Source organism: Myodes glareolus, chromosome 17 (genome assembly GCF_982192425.1).
Source record: "Myodes glareolus chromosome 17, mMyoGla1.1, whole genome shotgun sequence".
NCBI classification, from domain to species: Eukaryota; Metazoa; Chordata; class Mammalia; order Rodentia; family Cricetidae; genus Myodes; species Myodes glareolus.
The window spans coordinates 25,351,616-25,376,345 of NC_142042.1; the positions used below are offsets into that span (position 1 = coordinate 25,351,616).

Below are 24,730 nucleotides of genomic sequence, written 5' to 3' on the forward strand. Positions count from 1 at the left end.
CTCCTCATGCTGTGACCATTCATACAGTTCCTTATGTTGTGCTGACCCCAACCATAACATTACTTTCATCGCCACTTCATAACTATATTTCTGCTACTGTTATGAATCGTAATGTAAATCTTTTACATTTTACATAGAGGTTAGTAAAGGGGTCCCAACCCACAGACTGAGGGCCACTGCTCTAAGGGCTCTAAAGATTTTTGTTAATGGGACTAGAAACTAACCAGATGCATTTTTCAGAGCCAACTGTAAACCAGCTCAATAGGCTAGTTTGAACTGTACTAATGCCCCTGACAAAGTATGACATTGTTCTTTCATTACTGGGACAAAGTAGCATTTCTTCAAGTGTGTTTCAAAGGCCATTAGCTCCCTGAAATGTTACGTCAAATACATTAAGAAGTCCGAGGTTTAGCCAGGTTAACTAGGTGTGATAGCTTTAAGGCTTCTCAAAACTATAATGTGCTAACGGCCACTGTCAGTCTCTAGAAGCATAGTGCAGTGTGTGTATCTACAGACAGATTTAACTGTGGGATTATTTAACTCACTGGATTAGAATTCTCTGCTACCGGTGTCTGGTCAGTTCTTGACCGAACTAGGAAGTATGGAGACTTCTCACCACAATCGCCATGAGTCCTGATGAGCAGCTTGCCTCCTATGCCATGCAGAGACTAATGAAACTGTTCTGAGATGGTCGGGTGGAGATCGTAGCGGTTCAGGCAGGGAAGAAAGGTACCGGGCAGACCAGCGGAAAAATCAGATGTAAATGGTGGCATGTCTATCTGAATACAGGGGATCACTGGAAAACGGGGGCCTAAACACAAAAACAAGACTCTGCTGTCCACAGAGGTAGAGGTGATAGGTAAGAGCTATATAAGAGGAAAGGAAATAAAGGTCTTCGCGGAGGAAATTGGGGGAGACTGCATCCTGATATAGCAGTATGATAAATGAAAAAAAGTGACTCTCATCAATTTTAAAAATTGCTTAGAAAAATAACTGTATTTTCTATATGTTAACTAAAAATTTAAATATAAGACAATATATACCATCCTATCCCAATTAGATGTAAAATATATGACTCCACATGTTTAGATGTATATGAAAGCCTGGGAGAAAAGGCAGTAATGACCATGGGTATACGCCATGCATGGTACTTTCGGTGGTTTCCATTGCTTGCTTGTTACCCTCATGCAGTGGCTTCTCAGTTCTCCATTGGCATCGCCAAGGATAAGCATGACTCACTGTGACGATGACTGTCTAGGAGGGGGCGGTGGGATGGACTCTCCGTTCCCCCTGGAAGAGTGAGGTGTGGTGGCGAACGTTCTGAGAAAGGACCCAGGGAGTTCTGGTTCTGAATCATGTCACTTTCATTTGAAACATTTCCAGCTTTTAGCATTTAGAATGTTTCATCAACTTCCAACTGTTCAGAAATCTCTTTAGAGTTGAATGTGCCATAAATGGACAATTTTAGACAAAAGACTCCAATTACTATAAGGAATATAGTATCACTTGAACCTACAAACAAATCCTCCCGCCCCTCCCCCCCCCCCAATCTTTGTTCTGTTTTCAGAATCCACATTGAACTAGAATAATTCAGGGTGCTTATCTAGGGTTCCTCTTTTCTGGAGCATACTCATTCACGCAGTCTGCCTCAGTGCGTCAGTATGTGTACAGATTACATACAGGTCTTATCAAAGTGAGCACTCTGTTTCCGTGGGGCCGGGAAAGGATCTCAGACTGCATTTTGAGCACACTCACATATACGCTGTTGCTGTGCAGGCCAGATTGTGTGGCAGTGTTGTCTCGGCCTCAGCAGCAGCCTCCACCTAGAAAAACCATGTCTTGCAAAGAAAGAGATTTGGCCAGATGTAGACCGATTCAAAATACAATAATTGCATAATGGAAATTTACCACCTGCCCCGTGTAAAACAAAGGTGAAGGTGTTATAGACTCAGGATTACAGAATATAATGTAACTAATCTCTGCCACATTATTTACAAGTGGCTGAGGACCAGCCTTGTTGTTGCTGTCGCTGGAGAGCATGAGAATGAGCTGAAAGCCTCGGCATCCAATAGTGCGAGGGCAGTCGGTTCCTTCCTCTGGACTGCGGCTCTGCAGCGTGCTGTCCTGGGGTTGCTTTTATACCATTTCTCTTCAAGAGTTTTTATAGTCCGAAGATGCCAGCGTTTTCAGTCACAGACATCTTACAGTCTCTTTTCTAATTCCGCGTGGTGATGAGTAAACACATTGTTTCAGCTGAGGGGTGAAAAGGTCTTCCCACCGGAGTGCTCTCCAGTAATCAGTAAGGCATGCAGAGACCCCAAGTGATGATGTCGTCTGCCCAGAGATTAAGTCTCTGCCAATACTGTTGGAGAGACGAGTAGCTGCTGTCCATAGGTCAGGGCCTGTGCTGTGAATTCTGACAGTTTTTAAGATTATTTTTTATTTGTATTTTGATGGGATTCTGTGGTGACTGGAAGGAAAAGAAAATGGTTCTCTTCAGAAAGCATAAATCGAGTTCTGAGTGCACATGGCCTGGGTTAGAGCTACCCCCACTGATGCTGAATTCATTTTTATAGTAATAACAGAGTTTCCTAATTAATTCATAAAAGAAGTCACATACTCTAGTGACGACTTTTTTTTCTGATGCTTTTTATTATGGTTGGCTACAGTTTTATTGCCGTTTTCGGCTAATGTTGTCTTTCCAAAACAGATTGATTTGCAAGTGCGAGCAGAGAAACTGAGGACAGAAGTGAGCTACTTTGGGAAGCCTTTGTTTATCACCACATAGTCAGAAGTTTGTGTTTAGACCAGGCGCTCATAGCACACACAGAGTTAAATGGATATTAAAATAGAGACACTGTCACCTCAGCGTCCTCACTGTGAATCTGATGACAGCTGTCCCCCAGCCATGAATCTATCCAGGCGGCGAGCTCTCGTGGAAGGTCCTGTGAGTAGGAAAACCAAAAGCTTCCCTTCCGCTTTTAATAGATGATTTGGACGAGTGGGTGGGCTCTGTGCTCAGGTGTGCTGCACCCAGTTCAAGTAACCATTGTGGAGTATTCACACCTGTGTGAAGGTGCACACACTGGCCTGCGGGAGCCTCACCCTCCCAGGTTGCTTTGGCTTAGAAGAGGGCAGGAGAACTAAGCCTCTAGGATATTCCCTTGCTTACAGTCGTGCTTATGAAGAACCATGATTCGGAGTCTCAATCCTCGTAGGAGTTCCCTGGATAATGCCTCTAAGTTGTTCTGAAAGTTTATAAAAGGAACATGGAGGATACAGAGGAGGGTGGGGTCTGCCACCCCCACAGGCTTGTTACTGAGCACCTGGGCCTGTCCTCTCCTCTCGCCAGGGACTTACTGCTTCCCAGCTCTGTTCATTGCTCTGAGGCTCTGTCTTCTAACCTCTGTAGCTCCTTAGACGTTGGTCCTTCCTATAGGATGCCGTGTTGGAAGCAAGATCTTATTTCTGTGGGGCTCAGCAGCCTCTTCCTTGTTTCAAGAAGCCGCCATTTGGCTAAGACATTTCTTGAATGGGGGTAAGGAAATTGCAGCGGCGTTTCCAGTCTATTTTCTTCTCTCTGCTGTGTGTGTTCTGCATTTGGAGGTTAAAGGGGAGGGAGAGGAGAGAGATGATACAACTCCATAAAGCCCTAACTGTTTATTGCGATCCTCCATGCTGTAGTCTCTTAAAATGCCTAGATTTTTTTCCACCTCAAGGACGTTAGAATAGAGTAGGAATCGGTACATCTGCTGCAGCTGTCTCTTCAGTGAAGAAACCCCTAAGCATAGAAAGAAGTGAGGACAGTGTTGTCTATCATCTTTAGTCCAACAACTAATGCCAGAACTGGCCTGGGTGATGTCATGCAAACTACTTGGGCCAGAACCTGAATATGTAAACCTTCCTTTAAAAAATAAATGCTTACAGGTTTGCAGTCAGCTTGACTGTGGGGGATTTGTGCAGTAATATTTACATCTTCTTCTCTGTGTTTACTGTTAAGGTTTTATTGAGTAAAACCTACAGCTGACTGAGAGATCTTATATTTGAATATAGACTATATGTTACTATTACCACATCCCTGGAGATTTAATAGAATTTACTAAGATGGCATTTGTTCATTTCTTTGACTGTTTTTAGAGACATGGTTTCTCTGTGTAGCTTTGGCTGTCCTGGAACTCACTCTGTAGACCAGGCTGGCCTTGAACTCACAGAGATCTGCCTGCCTCTGCCTCCCTGAGTGCTGGGATTAAAGGTGCGCGCCACCACCACCAGACAAGGTGGCATCTTTTGCAAAAGGGATTGTTTCTTTTCATGGATGCTTTCCCCCTTGGGAACCAGGACTCTGCAGCCATTATGAGACAGTCCTGTGTCCTTAGCCCACTGCAATCATACAGCCTCCTCTTTAGGTGTTAGTACCTTCTGATATTTCATAGTCTCCATCTTTGGAGGTTAGTGTCCTCTGTCTCCCACAGTCTCCATCTTTGAGGGTTACTACCCTCTGTATCCCACATTCTTCTTCCTTGGGGATTACTACCCTCTGTGGCCACCATCGCCATCTTTGGCGGTTTAATTGGAAGCAACAAACAAGATTTTTTTGTTGTTTTATTTTTTGAGACCAAGTCTCACTATGTAGCCTTGACTAGCCTGTGACTCGCTATGTAGGCCATGGTGGCCTTGAACTCATATAGATTTGCTTGCTTCTGCCTCCCAAGTGCTGAGATTGAAGCCATGTGCCATCACTCCACAAGAATGTTTTTATTGGTGCATTTTTTAATCATGTCAGGAAAACGTTGGGGAATTCTTTTCACAGTGATTGCACTGTAAGTCCTTCCCCCGCTCACCTTCCTCCTTGCCCTTCCCCAAGTGCAGCAGAGTGATAATTGTATCGGGCAAATCTTACCTTGTCACTACTGAAAAACCCTTTACAGTATCCAATTTCTGCCAGGATAAAACCCAAAGGTTTAAGAAGGCTTTAAACCATCACCCTCCGGCTCCTTTCTTCCGTGCTCTGCCTCCTCCCCAAGCTCTTGTGCTGCCTGGTGGTCCAGCTTTGAGTTCTCCAGGGCCTTCACTCACAGTGATTCATCCTTTAGATCTTGGTGCAAACATCACTTCTCAGAGAGTTTCAGCATCACCCTTGCTGGGTGAGCTTTGCAGGGCTCCACCCATCACAGCCACACTTAAGCAGCATCTTCTGCTCTTCCATTAAAGCACCCATGATGTCCATCCTCACCTCAAAGAATGTAGGTCAAAGGAAGGTGAGAGCGAAATGTGTTCCTTGCTTGACAGGTGCTCAGCCCAGTGCTGGGCTCCACACTGATGCTCTACACTTTGGTCCCGTAGTGAGTGGGGGATGGTGAAGGAAAGAAAATAAATGAACAGGAACATATTAGTATGCTTTATGCTTTTTAATCTTTATAACTATGCCATTCTAAGTCTAAGAAAGTGTCTCGCCCCTTCCTTTCTCTTTACCACATCGTGTGGGCTCTCGCCACCACCGTGTACTCTGCATGTGACTGATCTGTGCAGTCTTTACACTTGCTGTCCAGAGCACCATCTTCCTCGCCCCAGCTTTGCACTTTGTGCGTGGAAGGCTCTGCCTCTTTCCTGTTCAGTTTAAATTGTTCTTTCCAGAGAAAATCTCCCAATCTTCCTTGATAACACAGAGCCAGGTACAGAGTACCTGGACCCATCAACAGCAGGCATATGGCCAACGGGCATCCTTCGTCATAATGCCCATAGGCTCTACACTGCAAGAGTTAAGCTTCTCCATTTCCTAGGTTTTTGTTCTATTCTGCTACTAGAGAATGGAACAAAAGCACAATTGTGTGCTAATGTTTTTATAACTTATGCCATGAGAAGTGAGGCTGATCTACTTACAACTGTGTGCTCCTAATAAATAAGAAAGGTTTTCTCTCAGAGTCTAAAAATGAGAAAAGGAAAGCTGTCATTGGATGTCATTGGACAGTCATTCAGTACTCCTAGGGACCAATGAGCAACCTACCCACAGGGCTCTTCTGTCTTAGCTTGGACTTTGTCATCCCTGTCCATCTCTGTGTGTGTGTGTGTGTGTGTGCATGTGCATGCACATACGTATTTATGTGTGTGTGTATCTTGTGTTTGTGCGTGTGTATGTGGTGTGTGTGTGCATCTTGTGTTTGTGTGTGTACATGGTGTGTATGGTGTATTTGTGTATGTGTGTGCACGTGGTGTGTGTGTGTGTGTGTTTGTGTGTGTATGCACACATGCTGTGAAAGAGGAAGGTGTTTCCCTTTTTGACTTTTGAAATAAAAGTGGGAAAAAATACATATGGAGTATACTGAACCCAGTTGCAAATAGGATAAAGACTGTCAGTTTGAAAGTCCTCGCTAACAATAATAACATAGAGAAAGAGAACCTTGGGAATGTCATCAGTTTTACAGTAGTCTGTGTCTCTTAGGCCCTGTCTTATAAAAATAAGGTATTAATTAAATTTCTGACAAAGAGAAGGGAGTATTCCCTGGCCTCTGGTCAAGAATTCCATCAACATCTTTCCCACAATTTTCCCTACTCTCTGACCCAGCTATTCTTTTTCAGGCACTGTTTCTTCTTCCTACCCCTCTTCAAAACTTAAGATGTCCATTTACCTCCATGTTTGATGTTGGTGTCTGCCATTAGAATTCAAGTTTTGTGCGATCTGCGCTTTGTTGGTCTTGTTCCCTCTCTTCACACTGGCTCCTCAGTGCCCACCGTGGGGCTTGGCATTTGTTTGGAAATCAAATATAGATGGAATGAATGCATAAATACGGACTAAATGAATCAGTTCTCTTGAAGTGCATTCTTAGGCTCTGTCCCACTTGTGACAGTTGATCCGGGGTATTGACAAGAACATGGTTTCAAGACAGCATCTTTGCATTTGCTCAGTGATCTCCAAGTGCCTGTCATCAGGTCAAGCCCTGGAGATGCCAGATGGGTAGAGTGTGATTGATGCCATCGAGGTCCACAGGGACTAGCAGAGAGACAGGCGTGTGTGTGTGTGTGTGTGTGTGTGTGTGTGTGTGTGTGTGTGAATAACTACAGTTCCGTACAAAAGCATATGGAAGTAACAGGCAAGCGGGGCTATTGACGAACAGGGAGGAGTTTAATTCTGCTAGGGGTGTGAAAGTTTTCAGAGCTTTCTCTGATGTTTATGCTGGACCCGAAAGGAAGAGGGGATGTTTGTTCAGGTTATAATTAGTAGAAAAAAGAGCCCCAGTGTCAGGGATGTGGAAACAAATGGCACGCTTAGACAGTGTTGTGTGTTTTGTTGGGGTGAATTGCTAATGCCGTACCAGGAACCCTCCCGTACTTGATCTTACAGGATTGAGGGATCTGCTTAGATAGGGAACACTGGGCTAATAAGCGTGTACAAGTGTACAACAGTGTGCAGAGCTCTGTTGAGGGAGGTGGGTGCTGTGAGCAGGCGTTTTCATTAAAGTTCAGAATTCATCTTCCACAGAGATGAATTTGACAATTTTTTGATAGAAATGAGAAGTTGTTTTATACCATAGCACTCTCTCCCTCCCTCTCTGTCTCTCTCTGTCTCTCTCTGTGTGTGTGGTATATGTATGTATATGTTCATGTGTGTGCATGTGAGTACATGTGTATGTGTGTCAAAGACCAGAGGTCAACTTCCAATATATGTTTTGTTACTCTCCACTTTGCTCTTATTCATTCATTCATCCATTTTTGAAGCTCAGGAACAGTTTTATTAGTGGCAGGCTGTACATTCCCACAGCTGCTGGGAGGAGGGAGCAGGGAGGAGAAGATGAAGTTGCTATGCCTTCTAAGTCAGGAATGGAGGTTAGATCTGAAGAAAGATGTAAAGCAGAGTTACACCCCTGGGTTAGACCTCCCACACCAGGTGGCCTGAGGAGTGAAGATCTACAAGTCACTGCCTCCTGCTTCGTCTTTTAGGTAGGGTCAGGGTCTCTCACCAAACCAGAAGCATCCATTTGGCTAGGTGGGCTAACAGATAGTTTCAGGGATCCTCCTGTCTCTGACCCCACAGCATTAGAGTTAGAGATGTGTACTGCTACCCCAGTTTTTCATGTGTGATCTGTGGATCCAAAACTCAGGACTCAGTCATATACAGCAGGTACTTTAGCACCCAAGCAATCTCCCCAGCTCAGTGATTAAGAGCACTGACAGTTCTTGCAGAGAACCCGGGTTCAATTCCCAACAACTACATAGTACCTCACAACTGTCTGTAACGGCAAGATCTGACACCCTCATATAGACATACATGCGAGCAAAACGCCAATGCAAATAAAAAAAATAAATGAATAAATAATTTTTTAAAAGGTGTTCTTATTTAGAATGATAGGAACTTTGAAAATTGTGGGGTTTTTTATATCCAGATAAATGTGAGAGTACAGACCCCTGCACAGCGAATTAGATCGCTCTTTATGTCAGGTGAACGGAAATGCGTAGGCTTTCCCTCGGCCTTCTTAAAGACAGGGTGTCTTCTCAGGGTGTCGTTTAAAGGAGGGGAACAAACCATCGGCTTCTCTCTTGCAGTTCCACGGCAGCCTTCGAATGACCTGTTCGAAATATTTGAAATCGAGAGAGGAGTCAGCGCGGACGATGAAGCAAAGGATGACCCAGGTAGCGGCTCTCCCATTCCAGTCCTGCCCTCTGTCCCAAGAAAAGAACTTGAATTTTCTTCTCAGTTGGGATATAAAACAGTGGGTTTCATTAATAGGAGAAAATAAAATTGCAGACCATCAGTCACATTTGGGCAAGTTAGGTGATTTCTTCTCCTTTGTTCCTTTTATGCAACTCAGTTGGTTCAATCACTTGTGCAAAAATAATTACGAGTCAACCATTTTCTTTTGACATCACATTAAAGTGGTGTTTGGATCGTGAGGTGGAAGTCATACTTTAACAGTGGCAACCCAATGGGGCCGTGAACTGGGAACACCCTTGGTTACGTTTTTTTGCAGCTGAGCGTCTACCCAAAGGATACAATGCCATTTCCTTCTGAGCTCAGGGCAAGGTGTTCTGATGGGGCATGAAGTGTGTATCAGAGGAAACTCCTGCTATGTGCTGCCGCTTCTGGTTTACAAATCACTGGCCGCTGTCTGTGGGGTTTGTGTTCTTATCTTTCTGGCCGCCTCCTTGCAGGTGTTCTCATACACAGCTGTAACTTTGACCATGGACTCTGCGGATGGATCAGAGAAAAAGACAGCGACTTGCACTGGGAGCCCATCAGGGACCCAGCAGGTAACGGCACATCATCTAGTACCTCCTGGCACTGTTTGATCCTTTTGACCATCAAACAAAACAAAACAAAAACGCAGTTCATCCCTATGGTGTGCATTCCATCTTCTTTAGGGGAGTAGACTTGGTAGCAGTCTGTTAGACTCATATTATGGGTAAATGACCATTAAGATTCATCCTAGCATAAGTTTTCAAGGTACTTATAGCACCCGATTCCTGTGAGTAAAAACGGTGACACGGTGTTCTGCACCCTGTGGTATTTTTGTCAGTTTGATTGGTTAGTGATGATTTGAGCAGTAGATGAACGGAGACAGTTGGAATTTACACCACACAGTGCCTCTGGAATGACTGACTGTGTCAGGTCCTGGGGGACAGAGGACTCATCGCCACCGCCGCCCCCGAGAGAAGCTCGACTTCAACGCGGGCTCTTGGGAAATTAGCACAGGCGCAAATGTACAATGCTCACTGATGTAAACATTCAGTGCGTTGTATTTTGCCTTGTTTCAAGAAGTAAAGCTACACATTGGAGTCTTTTTCTCCCTTTAGTAATTAAATGTTTTGTTTTGTTTTGAAATTTTGTTTTGTTGTGATTGCTTTGGAGTGAAGCCAGCTTAATGGAAGGGTGAGAAACCTAGTTTCTTTTTTCCGCTTGGTTTTGATTCTAGCTTCTAAGAATAAAACACAAAATATGAAGGGAAATCGTGCTGGTTTTTGTCCTTCTGAAGGCCAGTTTTCAAATGCCATCCTGTCTTTAGAAGGCAGCACAGAGACGCTAGCTTGTGAGCATGTGCACTCTGATACAGCAGCTGTGGTGTACAGGCCGGTGCGGCGGTGTGGCTCCCTGGGGAGACCAACGGTGCTCACAGGGCTCTTCCTCAGTGTGCAGTCTTGGCAACAAGGCTTCAAATCATCATGCCAGACTGCTTTCATCAGGACCTCTGAAATTGAATTAAATGCAAGTGAAAGAATATTGAATTGAAATAGATACTTTAGAATCAATATTAAGGTAAATCTTAAAAAATATGAATATTCAATAAATCAATAGTTTTTTTTAAGATTTGTTTTTGTAGCCAGGTGGTGGTAGCTTGTGTCTTTCTTTAATCCCAGCACTCGGGAGGCAGAGGCAGGTGGATCTCTGAGTTCAGGGCCAGCCTGGTCTGTAGGGTGAGTTCCAGAATAGCCAGGGTTATACAGATAAACCCTGTCCTGAAAAAACAAAAACAAAGCAAAACAAAATTTGATTTTGTTATTAAAAAAAAAAACATGTAATACTTCATACAGTTCAACCATGCTCCTCTCACTTGGTCTTGAGTTACCCGTACTCATGTAAGGTAAACTCTGAGCATAATATTGTTATCGTCAGGAGTGTCTGTAAGTGACAGACTCAACAGATGTTAACATCTGCTATCACCCCAGCACATTCCTCACCTCATTAATTTGATTTAACCCTCGTATCCGTCCAGCGAATCAGGTGATCCTTTCACAGGAGAATCATCACTGTCCAGAGAGGCAATGTAAGCCTGCTCAGGCTGCAAAGCGCAGGAGACGAAATTGAGTGTGTTGTAGACTCAGCTCAGTGCCTGCAGCTGTAGCCCATGTGGTTCTGTACCTGATGTAGTTAGTACATCAGGCCTCTAAGCGGGACTAGGTCAGACTGCTGCCCTGTTTGCAACAGAGAGATCTTCTACAGGCATACGTGATGAGCCTGTCAGTAGTGGTCATGGCCCGACCATGAAGAGGAATTCATTCTAAGTTTGAAAGAACACATTGGCTTTGTAGAAAGAGGCTGTTTGCAATAGGTCCTGTAAAATAGTCTGATTGGTTTTTACAACAGTTTTTAGAGCCAGGTACTACCTTTCAGCACGTTCATCGTTACCTCATTTGTAGACAGTTTGATTGGGACAAACCCTTCTTGTCCTGTGGTAGAAGATACATGAAATTTAGAATGAGAGTAGATGTTTTACGTGGTCACTGGACTGCATTAGAATTGAGCAATGGAAAGGATGTGGCCGCAGCTTAGGTGATGGGCTAACCCTGGCGATTAGATCTGGCTCCTGTAGGATGCTTTTCTAGTTTTTACCAAAAACTTGGGTTAAATGGACATCAAATTTAGATATGGAAGAAAACTCGGCTTAACCGTGACTCCAAGCTGGAGAGAAAAGTGTGCCGACAGAACCATCATGCAAAAGGTTAGTTAGGTTAGTGGGCCATTCTACAGGGAAAAACTCTGATGCTGAGTACGTTTCAGGGTCTAGAAACCAAGCACAGCTATGGAAAGATGCAAGAATTAAATGTGAAGGACTTCAGAGTTAGTGTGTAATGAAGTCATTACAAGTGAATCGCATGACAGTTGTTTCAGAAGGGGGCTGTTTCTGTAGATCGGGTCCTTTTCTAGAAGGCAAAATATCGTCTGGTGGAGTGGTTGTTCCACTTCTGAGGAGCCTTCGTCATCTGAGACTTAGTTACACATCACCCCGAAGAGAGTGACCGGGATGGGGAGGGGTATCTTCCTTTAGCTGTGAAAAGTGGGTGAAGGCCAGAATGTTTAACCTGCAGCCGCAATAGACCCAATTGTACTGCTTGGAGCCAGTTGACTCAAGGTTAGACTCGTTCTTTGTGATTTAAAGGGGATGGGAAGCAGGACCCAGGGCAGAAAACAACCTAAGTGGGTTCTAGTTTCCTTTGAAAAAGAGCTTTCAGTGATGCTCCTGGACAGAGCAGGCTGGTATGGAGAAGATGAGCTAATAAACACACTGGGTGGGGGGGTCCTCTGGCAAGATGTTGTTAAAGGGCTAAGGCTTCCCAGGAGTTGACCTCGTAATCCAGCTGTGAGGGTCTGTGTTCATGTGAAAAACGCCTCAGGAGATTCTCAGGAGAATTCCCCAAGAGAATTCAGCTTGGAGAAAAGGGTGGGAAGGCAAGAAGATGGCAGAGAGCTGGAGGATGGGAGGCGCGCACAGCATGTCGGGATGCTGTTCAGAACTGTCGCACAGAGTGTGCGGAGGATTCTGACCATACACGTCTGACCTCTACATGTGTGCTGAGGCGTGTGGGCCTCCCCACCACTTTGAACAGTTAGTCAATCAATAAATAAAATTAAAAAAAAAATTAAACCCAAGTCAGGGCAGCTGTATGGAGGAGGAATAGTGGCAACTGCTTACATCATTATCATAATTTTAGAGTTTTGACTATGTGTAGAAAGGGCTGTTTGAATCTTAGGGGCTCTGTTTGCGTGCAGTGTCTCGCAAAATGTATTAGCATACATTCCACAGAGATTTAAGATAATCCCCGTTGTCTTAAAACCTGCAGGTTCACTGTAATAATCTTACCTTGGAGACAGACGTTTAATGTGCACATAAAATTTTTGGCCCAGTTTTTTGGGGGTGTCACTATCTGAGGGAATGGAGCCAAAATAGGGAGGGAAGAAGCCAACATCTGTGTGATTTTATTGAGTTGGATACATTGAGTTGGATACATGAGTCAACAACCAATCTTCTGGCAGGTTTTTGCTGTGTTTTGGGAATGCCAGTTGTTTATCTAACAAATAACCAAAGTGTCCTGACTATCCTTGTTAGTGGGGAGGTTCGAGGTGCAGGTGGGACTGGTTTTGGTTGTTGGAAGCCTGCCAGGAGCACTTAGCTCAGAACATGGATATGTCACAGTTACTCAAAAGCCACTTGTTACCTAGCAGTATACCAACCTGAACTTGGTAGAGAAAACCACACTTGAATAAGACAACATCCCAAGTCCCTTGCCGTGTCTTGTATAGATAAAGTGTAAGGTGATGACGATGGTCTGCCTTTGAACGGAAAGGGAAATGAGGTTTCTCCCGCAACAGATACAAGTGTTCAGCGTTCCAACCACATTCTTCCTGCGGGCAGATCAGTGTCGAAACCCTCAGTCTGTTTGCAGTTGGCTGCGACGAAACCGCCCACAGGGATTGTCATCTGTGCACGCCCTGGCTTCCCACTCCCAGCTTTCTCTTGAGAAGCAGCAGACCCTCGTTATTAGTGCTTGATCTTTTTATTTCCTAAGTTCAATTCTTTAACCAAAAAAAAAAAAAATAGTGGGAAATCTATAGACACAGGGGTCTGAGGACAGCCAAGGTGAGGTGTCAAAAGTGGAGGCCTTTATTAAAGTTTTGTATTCGCTTAGGTATAACAAGACAGACAGACACATAAACAGACAGAAATACACAGTTATAGGTTTGCTTTATTGTATATAAGTCTTTTAAATCACTAACCTCCACAGGAAATTGATACCCTGGAAAGATGTGGAGAGTATCCTGGCTGCCTGTTTGTCTTCCTGGGGTTTGCTGGGCCCGTGTGAGAAAGATAGCAAACCGTTTTAAAACATCCTTCTGCTCTTCGGGACCATGTTTTGTACTTGGAGGGAGGAGAGAATAAGCAGGAATAATGCAGTTTCGATTACTTTGTGGTTTATCAACCAGAGGTTGTCTCCACATAAATTTTACTAGGGAAATTTTGAGTCATTTCTGCTCAACCAGTGTAGGTTGCCTGGCAGCAGGGAGTATGGGGATCGGAAGGTAGCGCTTCCAGGTGCCTGAGGGATGTCTGATCATATCCAAGGAGACAGTCAGTGTTTGGGTCTAATCTAATCATGTGTTGACTTTGTTCTCTATGGGTCAAATATGTGGATGCTATTTGTAAACACCATAGCATTTGTAATAGGCACAGGAATAAGATATATTTTTCTCCTTCAAAAAGATCTGGGATTCTTTATTGATGAATGTTAGAGTCGGAAGTTGATTAAGAACCTCCTGTCCATGCAGTTTTGTGCTGGAAAGAGGCCCTGCTTTTCCCATTGCAGGTGGACAGTATCTCACAGTGTCTGCAGCCAAAGCCCCAGGGGGAAAAGCTGCTCGCTTGGTGCTACCTCTCGGCCACCTCATGCATTCAGGGGACCTGTGCCTGTCCTTCAGGCACAAGGTGACTGGGCTGCACTCCGGCACACTGCAGGTGTTTGTGAGAAAACACGGTGCCCATGGAGCAGCCCTTTGGGGAAGAAATGGTGGCCATGGCTGGAGGCAAACCCAGATCACCTTGAGAGGGGCTGACGTCAAGAGCGTAAGTAGATCCCCAAATGGAGGCTCTGCCTTCAGAGGAGAGCCCGGGAATAGGCCTCGAAGAAGCCTTGCTCTGGTTCAGGTCTATTGGTTTGTGGCTTTTCCTGGGCACAAGGGCCCCATCCATTGCTTCTTTCTGAAATTCTTTTCTGTTTCTTCATCCTTTTTTGCTGCAGCCTTGACCACCACACCCTCACGCCCTTGTGATGACAAACTGTTTTCAAAGAGAGAAAATTGAAAAAGAATTTTTTTAAAAAAAAGTTGATAGAAACATCCAGGGTTTGGGGTGTTGTGATTAATAGTGCCTTCTTTTTCTTTACCTTCAATTCCTTAAGCGTCTAACTCCTCCTATGATAACCTCTGTGGAGGTGGTTCTTCTTTCTATTCTTAAGTGCTTCTCTGAAATTCTTTCTCCCCTTTGGCCCAGAGATCAGAGTTAAGCAATTCTAGATGGGATCTCAGATCCAGGATTGAAAGGCACTGTTCAAAATGGGTTAAGGGGAGGCTTTGAGTGGTGATGCAAATTGTATTTCAATTTTAAATTTTATTTTAAATAACCAAGTTGTGGATAGTAACAAAATGGTCTGTCACATCCTACCAAAATAATGGGTGGATTTTGGAAAATTTCATCGTTATGTGGATTCTTCCACCGCTTTGCCATGAAGACTCTAAGTTTTTACAGGGGTTCTGAGATTTTAGGTACCTTTTGCCTTTGTTTTCTTACTATTTATATTAGAGAAGTAAAAGAGGAAAATGCATTGCTTCAAGTCATAGTACTGAAAGTTTTGTCCCGTTTGGGGGAAGAAAGGCTACCCTACAGAGGGTAAAACGTGAGAGAGATGTTGGGCATTGCACAGCCAAAACAACAGTGTGCTTGGACTGTGGTGTATGCGTCTCCCAGTGTGGGTGGTGAGGGGATATTATCAAGAGAAAACAAAGGCAAGCAGCAAGACTTGAATCTTGCAGCTCTTCAGCCCCTGCTTTCTCAGCTTTATGTTCTGTCACGCTCTTCTTCCTTCTAAACCATACTAGTCTTTGACCAGCATTCACTCTGCAAGCATGCCCGCAGGAAACTAGTGTGCAGGGAGAATGCCAATTTGAAGAGTTGCTGGTTCTGAGTACTGCTCTCTGGTGACCAGCTTACTGATCCACGTGCACCAAAACGCATAGGGCCTGGAATGATGCTGGCGCCTGCATCCTGGTGTTTCCATTGGCTGTACAAGTCTAATGTTTGGTTTGGGGGAAGGGTTGCCTTATTATGCTCCATGAGTGAGCCCTGGGAAGGGGCAGAGGAGGCCTGACCAGTGTGTGCATTCTCTCTCTAGGTCATCTTCAAAGGTGAAAAAAGGCGTGGTCACACAGGGGAGATTGGATTGGATGATGTGAGCTTGAAAAAAGGTCGCTGCTAAGAAGAACACTAGCAGCTCCAGAGCTAGCAGTGAACCGTGTCGTTCTTCCTCTTTCTCCAATCCTTGCCTTCTCATCTCCCCCTTATCAGGCCTAGGGCAAGAGTGGGTCAGGAGGAAGGCTGGTTGGTGGCCCAGGTCTTGGTGGCCTGCTTTTGTGCAATCCCAGTGAACAGGGACATCCTCCTCGAGGTACAGGAGCATCTGGAGACACATCCATGCCCTTCTGGGGTGGCATCTTCTACCCTGTATCTCCTTTATGAAGGTCTTTGGTATATGTGACCCATGCCATCCTTCATCCTGGTTACAGAGTGGGCCTGATAGCCAATTATGGGAGGAGTTTCCATTCTGTGCAAAAGGTATTCTGTGATCTGTCCAGTGTTGTGCCATGAGTAGTGTTGACTTTGCTTACAGTATGATGTACAGCGTGCTTGTGAAGCTAGTTGATCCTTTTCACTTGTTCTGGCCTGACCTCACTCTGACTTTTACTGCCATACACTTTATAACGGAAGGGCGTTTACTGTATTAAGATGCATTTACTCTTGGAAACTGTGCTTTTCTTTTAAAGAGAGTTATGTAGGGTGGGCATGGAATTCCTTGTTAGTTGTACTGTGTTTGTGTAAATGTGCTATTAATATAAGTAATTTACGTGTCCCGAATATTCACAGACTCGAGTTGCAAGGTCAAAGGCAGCTTATGATAGCTTGAGTTAAAAAAAAATACATGGCGAAATGTCACCCGTGCCATGACCTTATCCTGGCAGCAAGACAGCTGGCAGAGGTGTCCTGCTGTGGTAGTGGAATGACTTTATTTCAATGTCTTTGAGTTTGATCTTCACAGAAGAAAGTAAGCCATTAAGGGAAGCAAGGACTTGCAGTTAATATATAAAGAAAGCCCTTAGGTTTTGAGTTTTACCTTCAGCCAACAGCTTTCACCATTGTAACATGGCTTCACCGGTGAGGAACTTGGTAAAGATGTGTGGGGAGTGGGGGTGTAGGGTAGGCCCATGGGACAGGCATTCACGGTGAGCTTTAAGTTGACAGGGTGGGGTACCCACGAGTGTAGCTCATGGCTTCCATGTCACCCAGGGCTGGGATGGGAAGCAGGCATGCGCACTGAGGCGCTGCAAGCCGTGGAATGAGACACGCTCAATGCAGGAGCACGGGATTGGAATTCTCATATCCGCGAAGCCCCAACCCTAGCGCCTCCCTATCACCCCTTCGCTAAATTAAAAACGCATAACTTTAAAAAGTCAACTTTCGCCTTACCTCTCCATCACTTCTGACTAAGTAATCAAAATATTTTCTGCTGTTTTTGCCAGGAAACACAGAGAGGATTAAAGGGTTGGAAAAAAAGATCTATGATGAAAAAGTAAAGGCACTGGGATTATTCAGCCCGGAGAAGAGAAGACTGAGGGGCAAACCATTGCTGGTTTTCCAGTATGTGAAGGGTTGGCACCAAGAGCTTGGAGACCAGCTGTTCTCCATGTGCACTGAGAATAGGACAAGAGGAAGCAGGCTTAGGCTAGAGTGTGAGGGGGCACTTCCTGGCAGGGACAGTTTCTAAGCCAAATCCTTTACAAAAAAAGAAGCGTGAAAATCCTAATCTCTCTCCCTCCCCCCCTCCCCTTTCCTGTTCAGCTCCTCCCTTCCTCTTTGTCTCCTCTTTCGCTCCCCACCACTTAAAAAACTACATTAAATTTTTACCTATTTAAGGTGCCCTTACTTCAAGGTGAAGTACCAGATTATGAACGCTAGAAGACACCCTGATCCCCACACTAGTATATACACATGAGTCTGGAAATAAGCGATTTGGTCTAAGCTCTGAGCCAGGCAGTTTTCTCTTGACCTGTTGGAAAGAGCACAGAAGATGCTGAACTCTCTAAAATGCCTCTCACTCAGCAGCCAGCAGCAGTATCTAAACAGTAAATCCCCCAAACTATTTACCTTTGGAGAGGTTATAACAACCAAAATTTTCTATAGCTTAATAATGTCCTAATGTGGCAATGTTAATGTTTTATCCTGGGTAAGGGTATGACCCTGTTGATTGTTCAGTAATTGCTTGTTTAGACTTGTTTTTCGGAGAGACCCTATCAAGAAACACAGGTCCGAGAGACTTTTGTCTGGTGCATTGTCTCTGCTTTGCATGTGACAAGTTAACATGGCTACTGAACATGTCAACCACGGCACTGTTAGCCCTTGCCCTCCCCTCTTCCCATGGTTCACAGACTTGGTAGGGGCCTTCTAATCCCACAAGCTGGTAATGTTTTTGAACAGGCCCAAGTGACTTTGTCATTTAGCTGACAGAGACAGAGTTGGTGCTTCTGACCTGAGTCCGTAAAGTCCGATAACATGTTCTTAGCTCCATTTTTCATGATTCAGTTCCTTTTTGGTCATGTAACTACACGGCTGAAGATGAAAGGGGAAAGGAGAATTTCACTTTGAGGTGCCAATAAGACATTGCACTACACTGAAGAAGTTATCCAAAGTACTGTATAACATCTTGTTTATTATTTAATGTTTTCTAAAGTGAAAATGTTTGTGGTTTTTGGCCAAATAAAAGCAATCTTTGTAAATAAAAACACTGTTAATAATACTGATTGTCTCTTGCTTGCTTTTTGGCTTCTGATTTTTGTGCCTGGGGTTCCAGAACAATACATTGGTCTATTACAGCCATGTTCAAATTTTCTTTACTACCTGGGAGAGTGGGAACACAGATATTGTTATACTTTCTGGGGTTATAGACACAGAGCCCGTTTCATCACATTCACAGACAGAAGCAGATGGGCTACTGGGACACAAGCCTGCCTCGGTCAATTAGCTACCTTTTATAATTTACGGAAAACATTGGTTTTTATAGCAAGATAAGCTGTAAGTAAATAGTCAAGTATATATGTATTAGTAATCTTGTTAATTTATAACATTTTATTCTCACTCCAATAACTAGTGGAAAGAAAAACAACAGTGAAGGAACAAAATGAAAACATTATAAGGATAGAAGTCCTTGCATAGAATTAGGGAGAACCATGGGACCTGGGAGGATTGAGCCAATAAATAAGGCAACTAAAGTCTTATGGAATAGCCGGCTTTACTCGGAACCCCAGACAATTTACACTCTGAGGGTTAGGTAAGGTCACATGAGTAAAGTTCTCATGAATTCAAGATATATGCAGTCACAAGGACAAGTCATTCATGGCAGAAACATGATTTTTCCATAGAGGCAAATAAACAATTGAATAACAACAACAAGCAATCATGAATCTGAAGTAAACTCACTCCTATCCGCCTCACCTGGGAGAAAAACAAAAGCACATTCCAAAAACAGTTCTGTGCTTCAAAGAAGCTAAGGTCACAAGACTTGTTTTCTTGGTGCGTTCTCACAAGCAATCAGGACGCTCCTCGCACAACTCCATTTGGCCCATGTTCTGACAGAATTGAATGCCTTCTTTCCTCCCAGTATGCAGGGAACTCTTAACTGCTGGGGACACAAATCTTCCATAATTCAAGTATGCTTTCCTGCCTCGGGATTCTTTCGAAACCCTTGGAGATCTGAGAAAACCCAGTTGAAGCTCTACTGAGCACGCAGAGGTTGAGGAAGCAGATATGAGAGGGGTCCAGGATGTGCTTTATTGATTTGTGTAGCAGATTTTTGAGCAATGTGTGTGTGGCTCTGGGGACCAATCCTGAGCAGACTTGTTCATGAAACATTTTAGTCTAGAGGAGGGAAGGGACATTTATCAAAATTACAAATGCAGAATTGGTTTTCTGAGGAGCATGTATATGGGGGGGGGAATTTCAGGGCCTTCATGGGACTTTCTGAGCCTCACACCACCTGGGAACCACGTGTAGCTGTGTTCGAACTCACAGTTCCACCTGGCAGGGATGGGGGGGGGGCGCCTCAAGAGTGTCCATTTCTAACCAGTCTCCAAGAGATACCTGCACTGTTGAGGCTAAGGCTTTAGATCGTGATAGTGAACTGCGCAGAGCCTTTATTGTTAGTGTTTGGTGTTGGACAGGCTGAAGGTCAATGGTTGCAAGATCTACATTAATAAAACTTTACTAAGTTATAATAATAGTACATTTTTTTGAAAAAATATTCTTGAGCATAGAATATTTAAACGTGCTTACGTGGTACAGAACATTGCCCTGACAGCAGGACCTCCGAATATGGAAATCATAATTGAAAACACAGAAATGTAAATGAGCCAGGCTGGCGTTGCAGATCTGTGAGACCAGTATAGGGGAGTGGGGTGTGCTAAGGCAGGAGGATGAGTTCAAGGCCGCTTAGATTACGTGATTAAAGACCCCATCTCAAAAACCTAAAACAACCTGTATACACACGCACACCCCAGAGACAGAAAGACACAAAGTGATCCGGAAACTGTACATTGTAGAGAGATGAATGATCTGGAAATAATTAATATGCAGGAGAGAACCCTTAACTGTGTTTCAGAATTCCAGGACGCAGAAATCTGAAAGAAACTGGAAATTGCAGCTCCAACTTGATTTTGCTGGTGTCAGTTGTTCCAAGTTTTTTTGGTTTTTTGTTTGTTTGTTTATTTGTTTTTTGTTTTTTTGGGTTTTTTTTTTGAGCCACCAACCAGCTCCCAAATCATAACATTGAGACTTCTTGTTAGTTAGGAATCCTTGATATGTTTTTCTTTATGTTTTGACCTGAGGGCTTTTTAGCTTGCTTGCTTGCTTGCTTGCTTGCTTGCTTCCTTCCTTCCTTCCTTCCTTTCTTTCTTTATATCTTACTTTCCTGTTGTCCCTGTGTCTGTCTGTCTCTGTCTGTCTGGCAGGCAGCTGTCTGGCTTCTAGCCCAGCTGTGTCCCTCTCCTCCACCATTCTCCTCTCCTCTTCTCTTGAGCCTGGATTTCTCCTACTTACACCCTCTGCCCACCAACCCTACCGATTCCTCCTCTGCCTAGCTATTGGCCATTCAGCTTTTTTTTTTTTAGAAAGTAATTTTATTAAATTATAAAAGTTTCCATTTCCGCCCCTCCTCCCACCACCCTCCCACTCCCCCCACTCCCTCTCCTCCTCCCTCTCCATCCCTAAGAGCAGTCAGGGTTTCCTGCCCTGTGGGAAGTTCAAGTTCCTCCCCTCTCCCTCCAGGTCCAGGAAGGTGAGTGTCCAGACAGACTGGATCCACAAAATCCAGTATATGCAGAGGAAACAAGTCCCAGTGTCATTGTCAATGGCTTTTCAGAAAGACTCCGGGCCAGCCACATTCAGAGAATCCGGCCACATTCAGAGAATCTGGTTGGATCGCGTCAGCTTTTTATTAAACCAATCGGGTGCCTTAGATGGGCAAGGTGCAACAGCAACACATCTTTTCATAATTCAACAAATTCAGCATAAACAAATGTAACACACCTTTACACAGATAAAGCAATATCCCACAGCATAAACAAGTGTAGCACACCTTTACATAGTTAACTATTCCACCATAGTCAGTTCATTAAAAACTAAAGTATGAAGCCATAGCATGAATAGGTCATTGAAGCATATAGATTTCTACCTTGTAGGCTGCAGTTCACCTTCTCCCACATTTCCAGAACACACCCCTACAGCGTCTTGCAGCATTTCCCCTCGAGTATTATATTAACCTACAGCAGTGTGTCACACTGACCCTCAAGAGGCATTAGGTGATGTTGGAGAACATTTGTGGTTATCACATCCTTGGGGACTACTGGTGTCTAATGGATAGAAATCTGGTCTGTTATAAATATCCCACAAAGGGAAGGACAGTCCCACACAGTAACCGATTATCCGGCCTCGAACAGCAGCAGTGACGAAGTTGAGCAAACCTAATCTAAAGCACTGCTTTATAAAGCCCTAGGTTTTGAATTTAGACCCAGCGGCTGGGGTGTTAGGGGCTCAGTTCTCCTTGGTGCTGTAGGTGTTGGAGAAACTAAGGTCTAGGGCCAGAAAAAGGTCATGTGGGGATGATGGGAATCCCAGTCGTGCTTGTCTCCCTCCTTCAGCATCCCCTCTGTCATGAAGAGTTAAGCTTTTCTCATGGCTGGCTCCCTGGCCCTTTGCAGGCTCTAGGCAAACCCACTGACAGAACCATGGCCTGAAATTTGAGCCCAGATATGTTTTCACATTTTAGGTGAATTAAGTTGATTGTCTGAAGTGCTGGTTGGCACAGATATTGTAGTCTCTTACCAGCACCAGTACAGGAAAGTGTTAGAAATGTCATTTCTCCACCCCATAGGTCTACAGGAGGCAGAGCTTGAGGTGGGCCCAGCACTAAGTTCTGGAGGTACTCCTGACACAGGTTAGCTTGAGATTAAGTTTACTGCCATCTCTATTTCTACCGCCCATAGAGGTGACGCCCATGGCAGCATTACCCCTACCCCAATCCCTGGTTCCTACTACAACATGACTGTAAATACAGTCTCCACCCACACCTAGTACGGCCACAGGGGCATTGGTAGTTATGATCACTCACTTCATAATCCTTTGAAGCCTCTTCTCCCATGGCCTCGAAGAGCCAGATTTCTACAGACCCAGCAACTGCTTGTGGGGTCAATGTAACTCCAGCTGTATTGGCCACAGTCAGCTATTAGTCATTTTCCCAAGCCTCCTCTCTTCTCCTGATTCCGTCCTTCTCTGTATGAAAACATTATTTTATTAATTTCATCGATCCTTAAAACCTGCCTGTTTTCCACTTTTTAAATTTTTATCTACTTGAGTCTTTGACAAATTCTGCAAGTGTTGCCTCCCCTGAATGAAAATGCATAATATTGTGCTTGACACGATTTTCCTTTTGGAGTTAAAAAAAAATGAACTCTTCCATGATGATTTAATTAATTTTAATTAATAAGCTATTTTACACAAAGGAGCAAGAGCCATCCATCATGTTCAAACAGACCAGAGTTTTTCTGTTATCTTCTATAAGGAGTGTATTTGGGTACAAGGTTTCAAACCTGTTGTTAAAAAAGATAGTTTGGGGGGGATTAGACACCTTAGTTCTTGTGGAGTTGAAGTTGCTGAATCATTTAAAGGGCTGGAGAAGGGACTGTGAGGACTGAGGAAGCTTGGGGTCTCACAGGCGTCGGGAACAATGGTGTGCTTCTGCCTCCCCTGTTACTGAGTCTGCAGCACAAGCCCCACCTGTGGTGTGCAGCCCGCCTCGGGCTAATTGAAATTCCCAAAACGAGGCTCCCCAGATGATGTCCATGCCCATAGAGGTCTTTGAAAGACTCTCATTAGCATATAAGGCTTTTGGCCAGAGCTCTGCCCTCCCTCTCCCACATGGAAGGCCCCCATAGAACAAACACAGTCACATTTTCCAAGCCGGTGCCTGTTTTCTGGAACCTCAGCAGCACCCAGGAATGTGTTAGAAGATTCTCAAGCTCAGCTCAAACCTACAGAGTCAAACCCTGGGGCAAAGCAACATTCTGGCTTGAACAGCCTATTGGTAATGCTAAGCCTAACCACATCGCTTAAGAACTGCACTTTGAAGATGGCCGCTCTAGATAACGGACATGCAAGTGCACCCTATGACCTGTCTCTGTTTTTGAATCACCTCCCCAAGCCAGCGATGCACCCATGTGAATCACTTGAAGGTGTGAAGTTCATCACTGTGACAGGGCCACCTCTGAATGAGGAGACCCTGGATTGTTTTGCCACCGGTGTGACTCACAGAATTTTGTTCATACTCTGAAAATTTACCCAGTAGTTTCCATAGTGTTTCATTTGGTGCTGACTGTGATCAAGGACATAGAAACTATTGCTTCCCATCCCAGATTTGAGATGGAGTGACTCGCTAAAGAACAGTGACATGAAGCGCAGAGTTGCTTCTTAGACCCCAAGGGACAGTCATTCCAAGTTCTGCTCGATGTTTCAAAAGTAAGTATAGATGATGTTTCTGGCAGCAGGTTGTTTTCAGATCTTTGGGTGAATTAATTGGAGACACATTAGTACTCAAGAAAATTATAATCCACCACTTTGTGGGCTCCGTGTTAACACCAACGAGGGGGAACAGTCACAAATAAGTATTTAGGAGTTTCATTGCAGAATGCCAACAACTTTACTTTGGAAAACAAAAATCTAACAAATTATCAGCATTTATCTGTGTACCCAAGGTGATTAGATTAGGTACTATGCCTTTTCCGTATCTTCCTGTATGATTTTAAGTCTTTGGTGTAGCAACTCTCAAACTTTTTTTTGTTTGTTTTTGTTTTTCAAGACAGTGTTTCTCAGTAGCTTTGGAACCAGTCCTGGAACTCTCTTTGTAGCTCAAGCTGGTCTAGAACTCACAGAGATCTGCCTGCCTCTGCCTCCTGAGTGCTGGGATTAAAGGCGTGTGCCACCACTGTCAGACAGCAACTTGTAAATTATAAGAATCATTTACACCTGCAATGTGACAAACACACACATACACAGACATGTGTGTGTGTGTGTATGTGTGTGTGTGCCCCTTTGGCCTTGACATCATTTATGCTAATGTTCCTCACAAAGTTCATGGTCAGAAGGGCAGCTATGAGTTTCTCTTTTTATTAGCATGCCCTCAAACACCGGTCTTCCAGAGCAATCCTGGGGCTTGCAGAGAGTCTGGCTTTCATTTGCGGCTGGACTCAGCTGTAATTCTCAAGCACTGTGACCAGTGACCACATTTGGCTCCAGCTCGGCTTTTGTAAACTGTTCCTTCATCTTGTATACCACTTTCCTCATATTTCATCGCTAATGCTTTGGTTAAACAGCGTGTGGTGGGGAATAGCCAGAAAGAACATTCATGAGGCCACTCGGGAAATCCAATTTGGACACTAGCTAGCATCTCAGTCAAGAATGAACGATTCTGTGCCACATACCCCTAGCCCACTTGCCAGATACCATCCCTCCATGCTGGGCTTCAGGCCTTGTCCTTGACTTGTCTTGTGAGGATTACAAGGAAAGTGGGAGCTAGTTGTACGAGATTATTTCAGAGTTTGCGAATGCTTTTCAGTAACACCTTATTTGACCTCATTTAAACCACACGTAATACT

General features: G+C 44.3%; 1 protein-coding gene across 4 annotated transcripts in view; it reads left to right on the forward strand.

The window, feature by feature from the left end:
• Npnt (nephronectin) overlaps positions 1-18,327 on the forward strand; it is a 66,510-nt gene extending 48,183 nt beyond the window's left edge. For all 4 annotated transcript variants that reach the window (XM_048456816.3, XM_048456817.3, XM_048456818.3 and 1 more), the window contains 4 exons: positions 8,539-8,625; positions 9,145-9,243; positions 14,071-14,327; positions 15,652-18,327. In XM_048456816.3, coding sequence (XP_048312773.3) covers positions 8,539-8,625; positions 9,145-9,243; positions 14,071-14,327; positions 15,652-15,735 — 527 coding nt within the window. In that variant the 3' untranslated portion in view covers positions 15,736-18,327. The remainder of the gene's footprint in view (positions 1-8,538; positions 8,626-9,144; positions 9,244-14,070; positions 14,328-15,651) is intronic.
• The last annotated feature ends 6,403 nt before the right edge of the window (positions 18,328-24,730 follow it).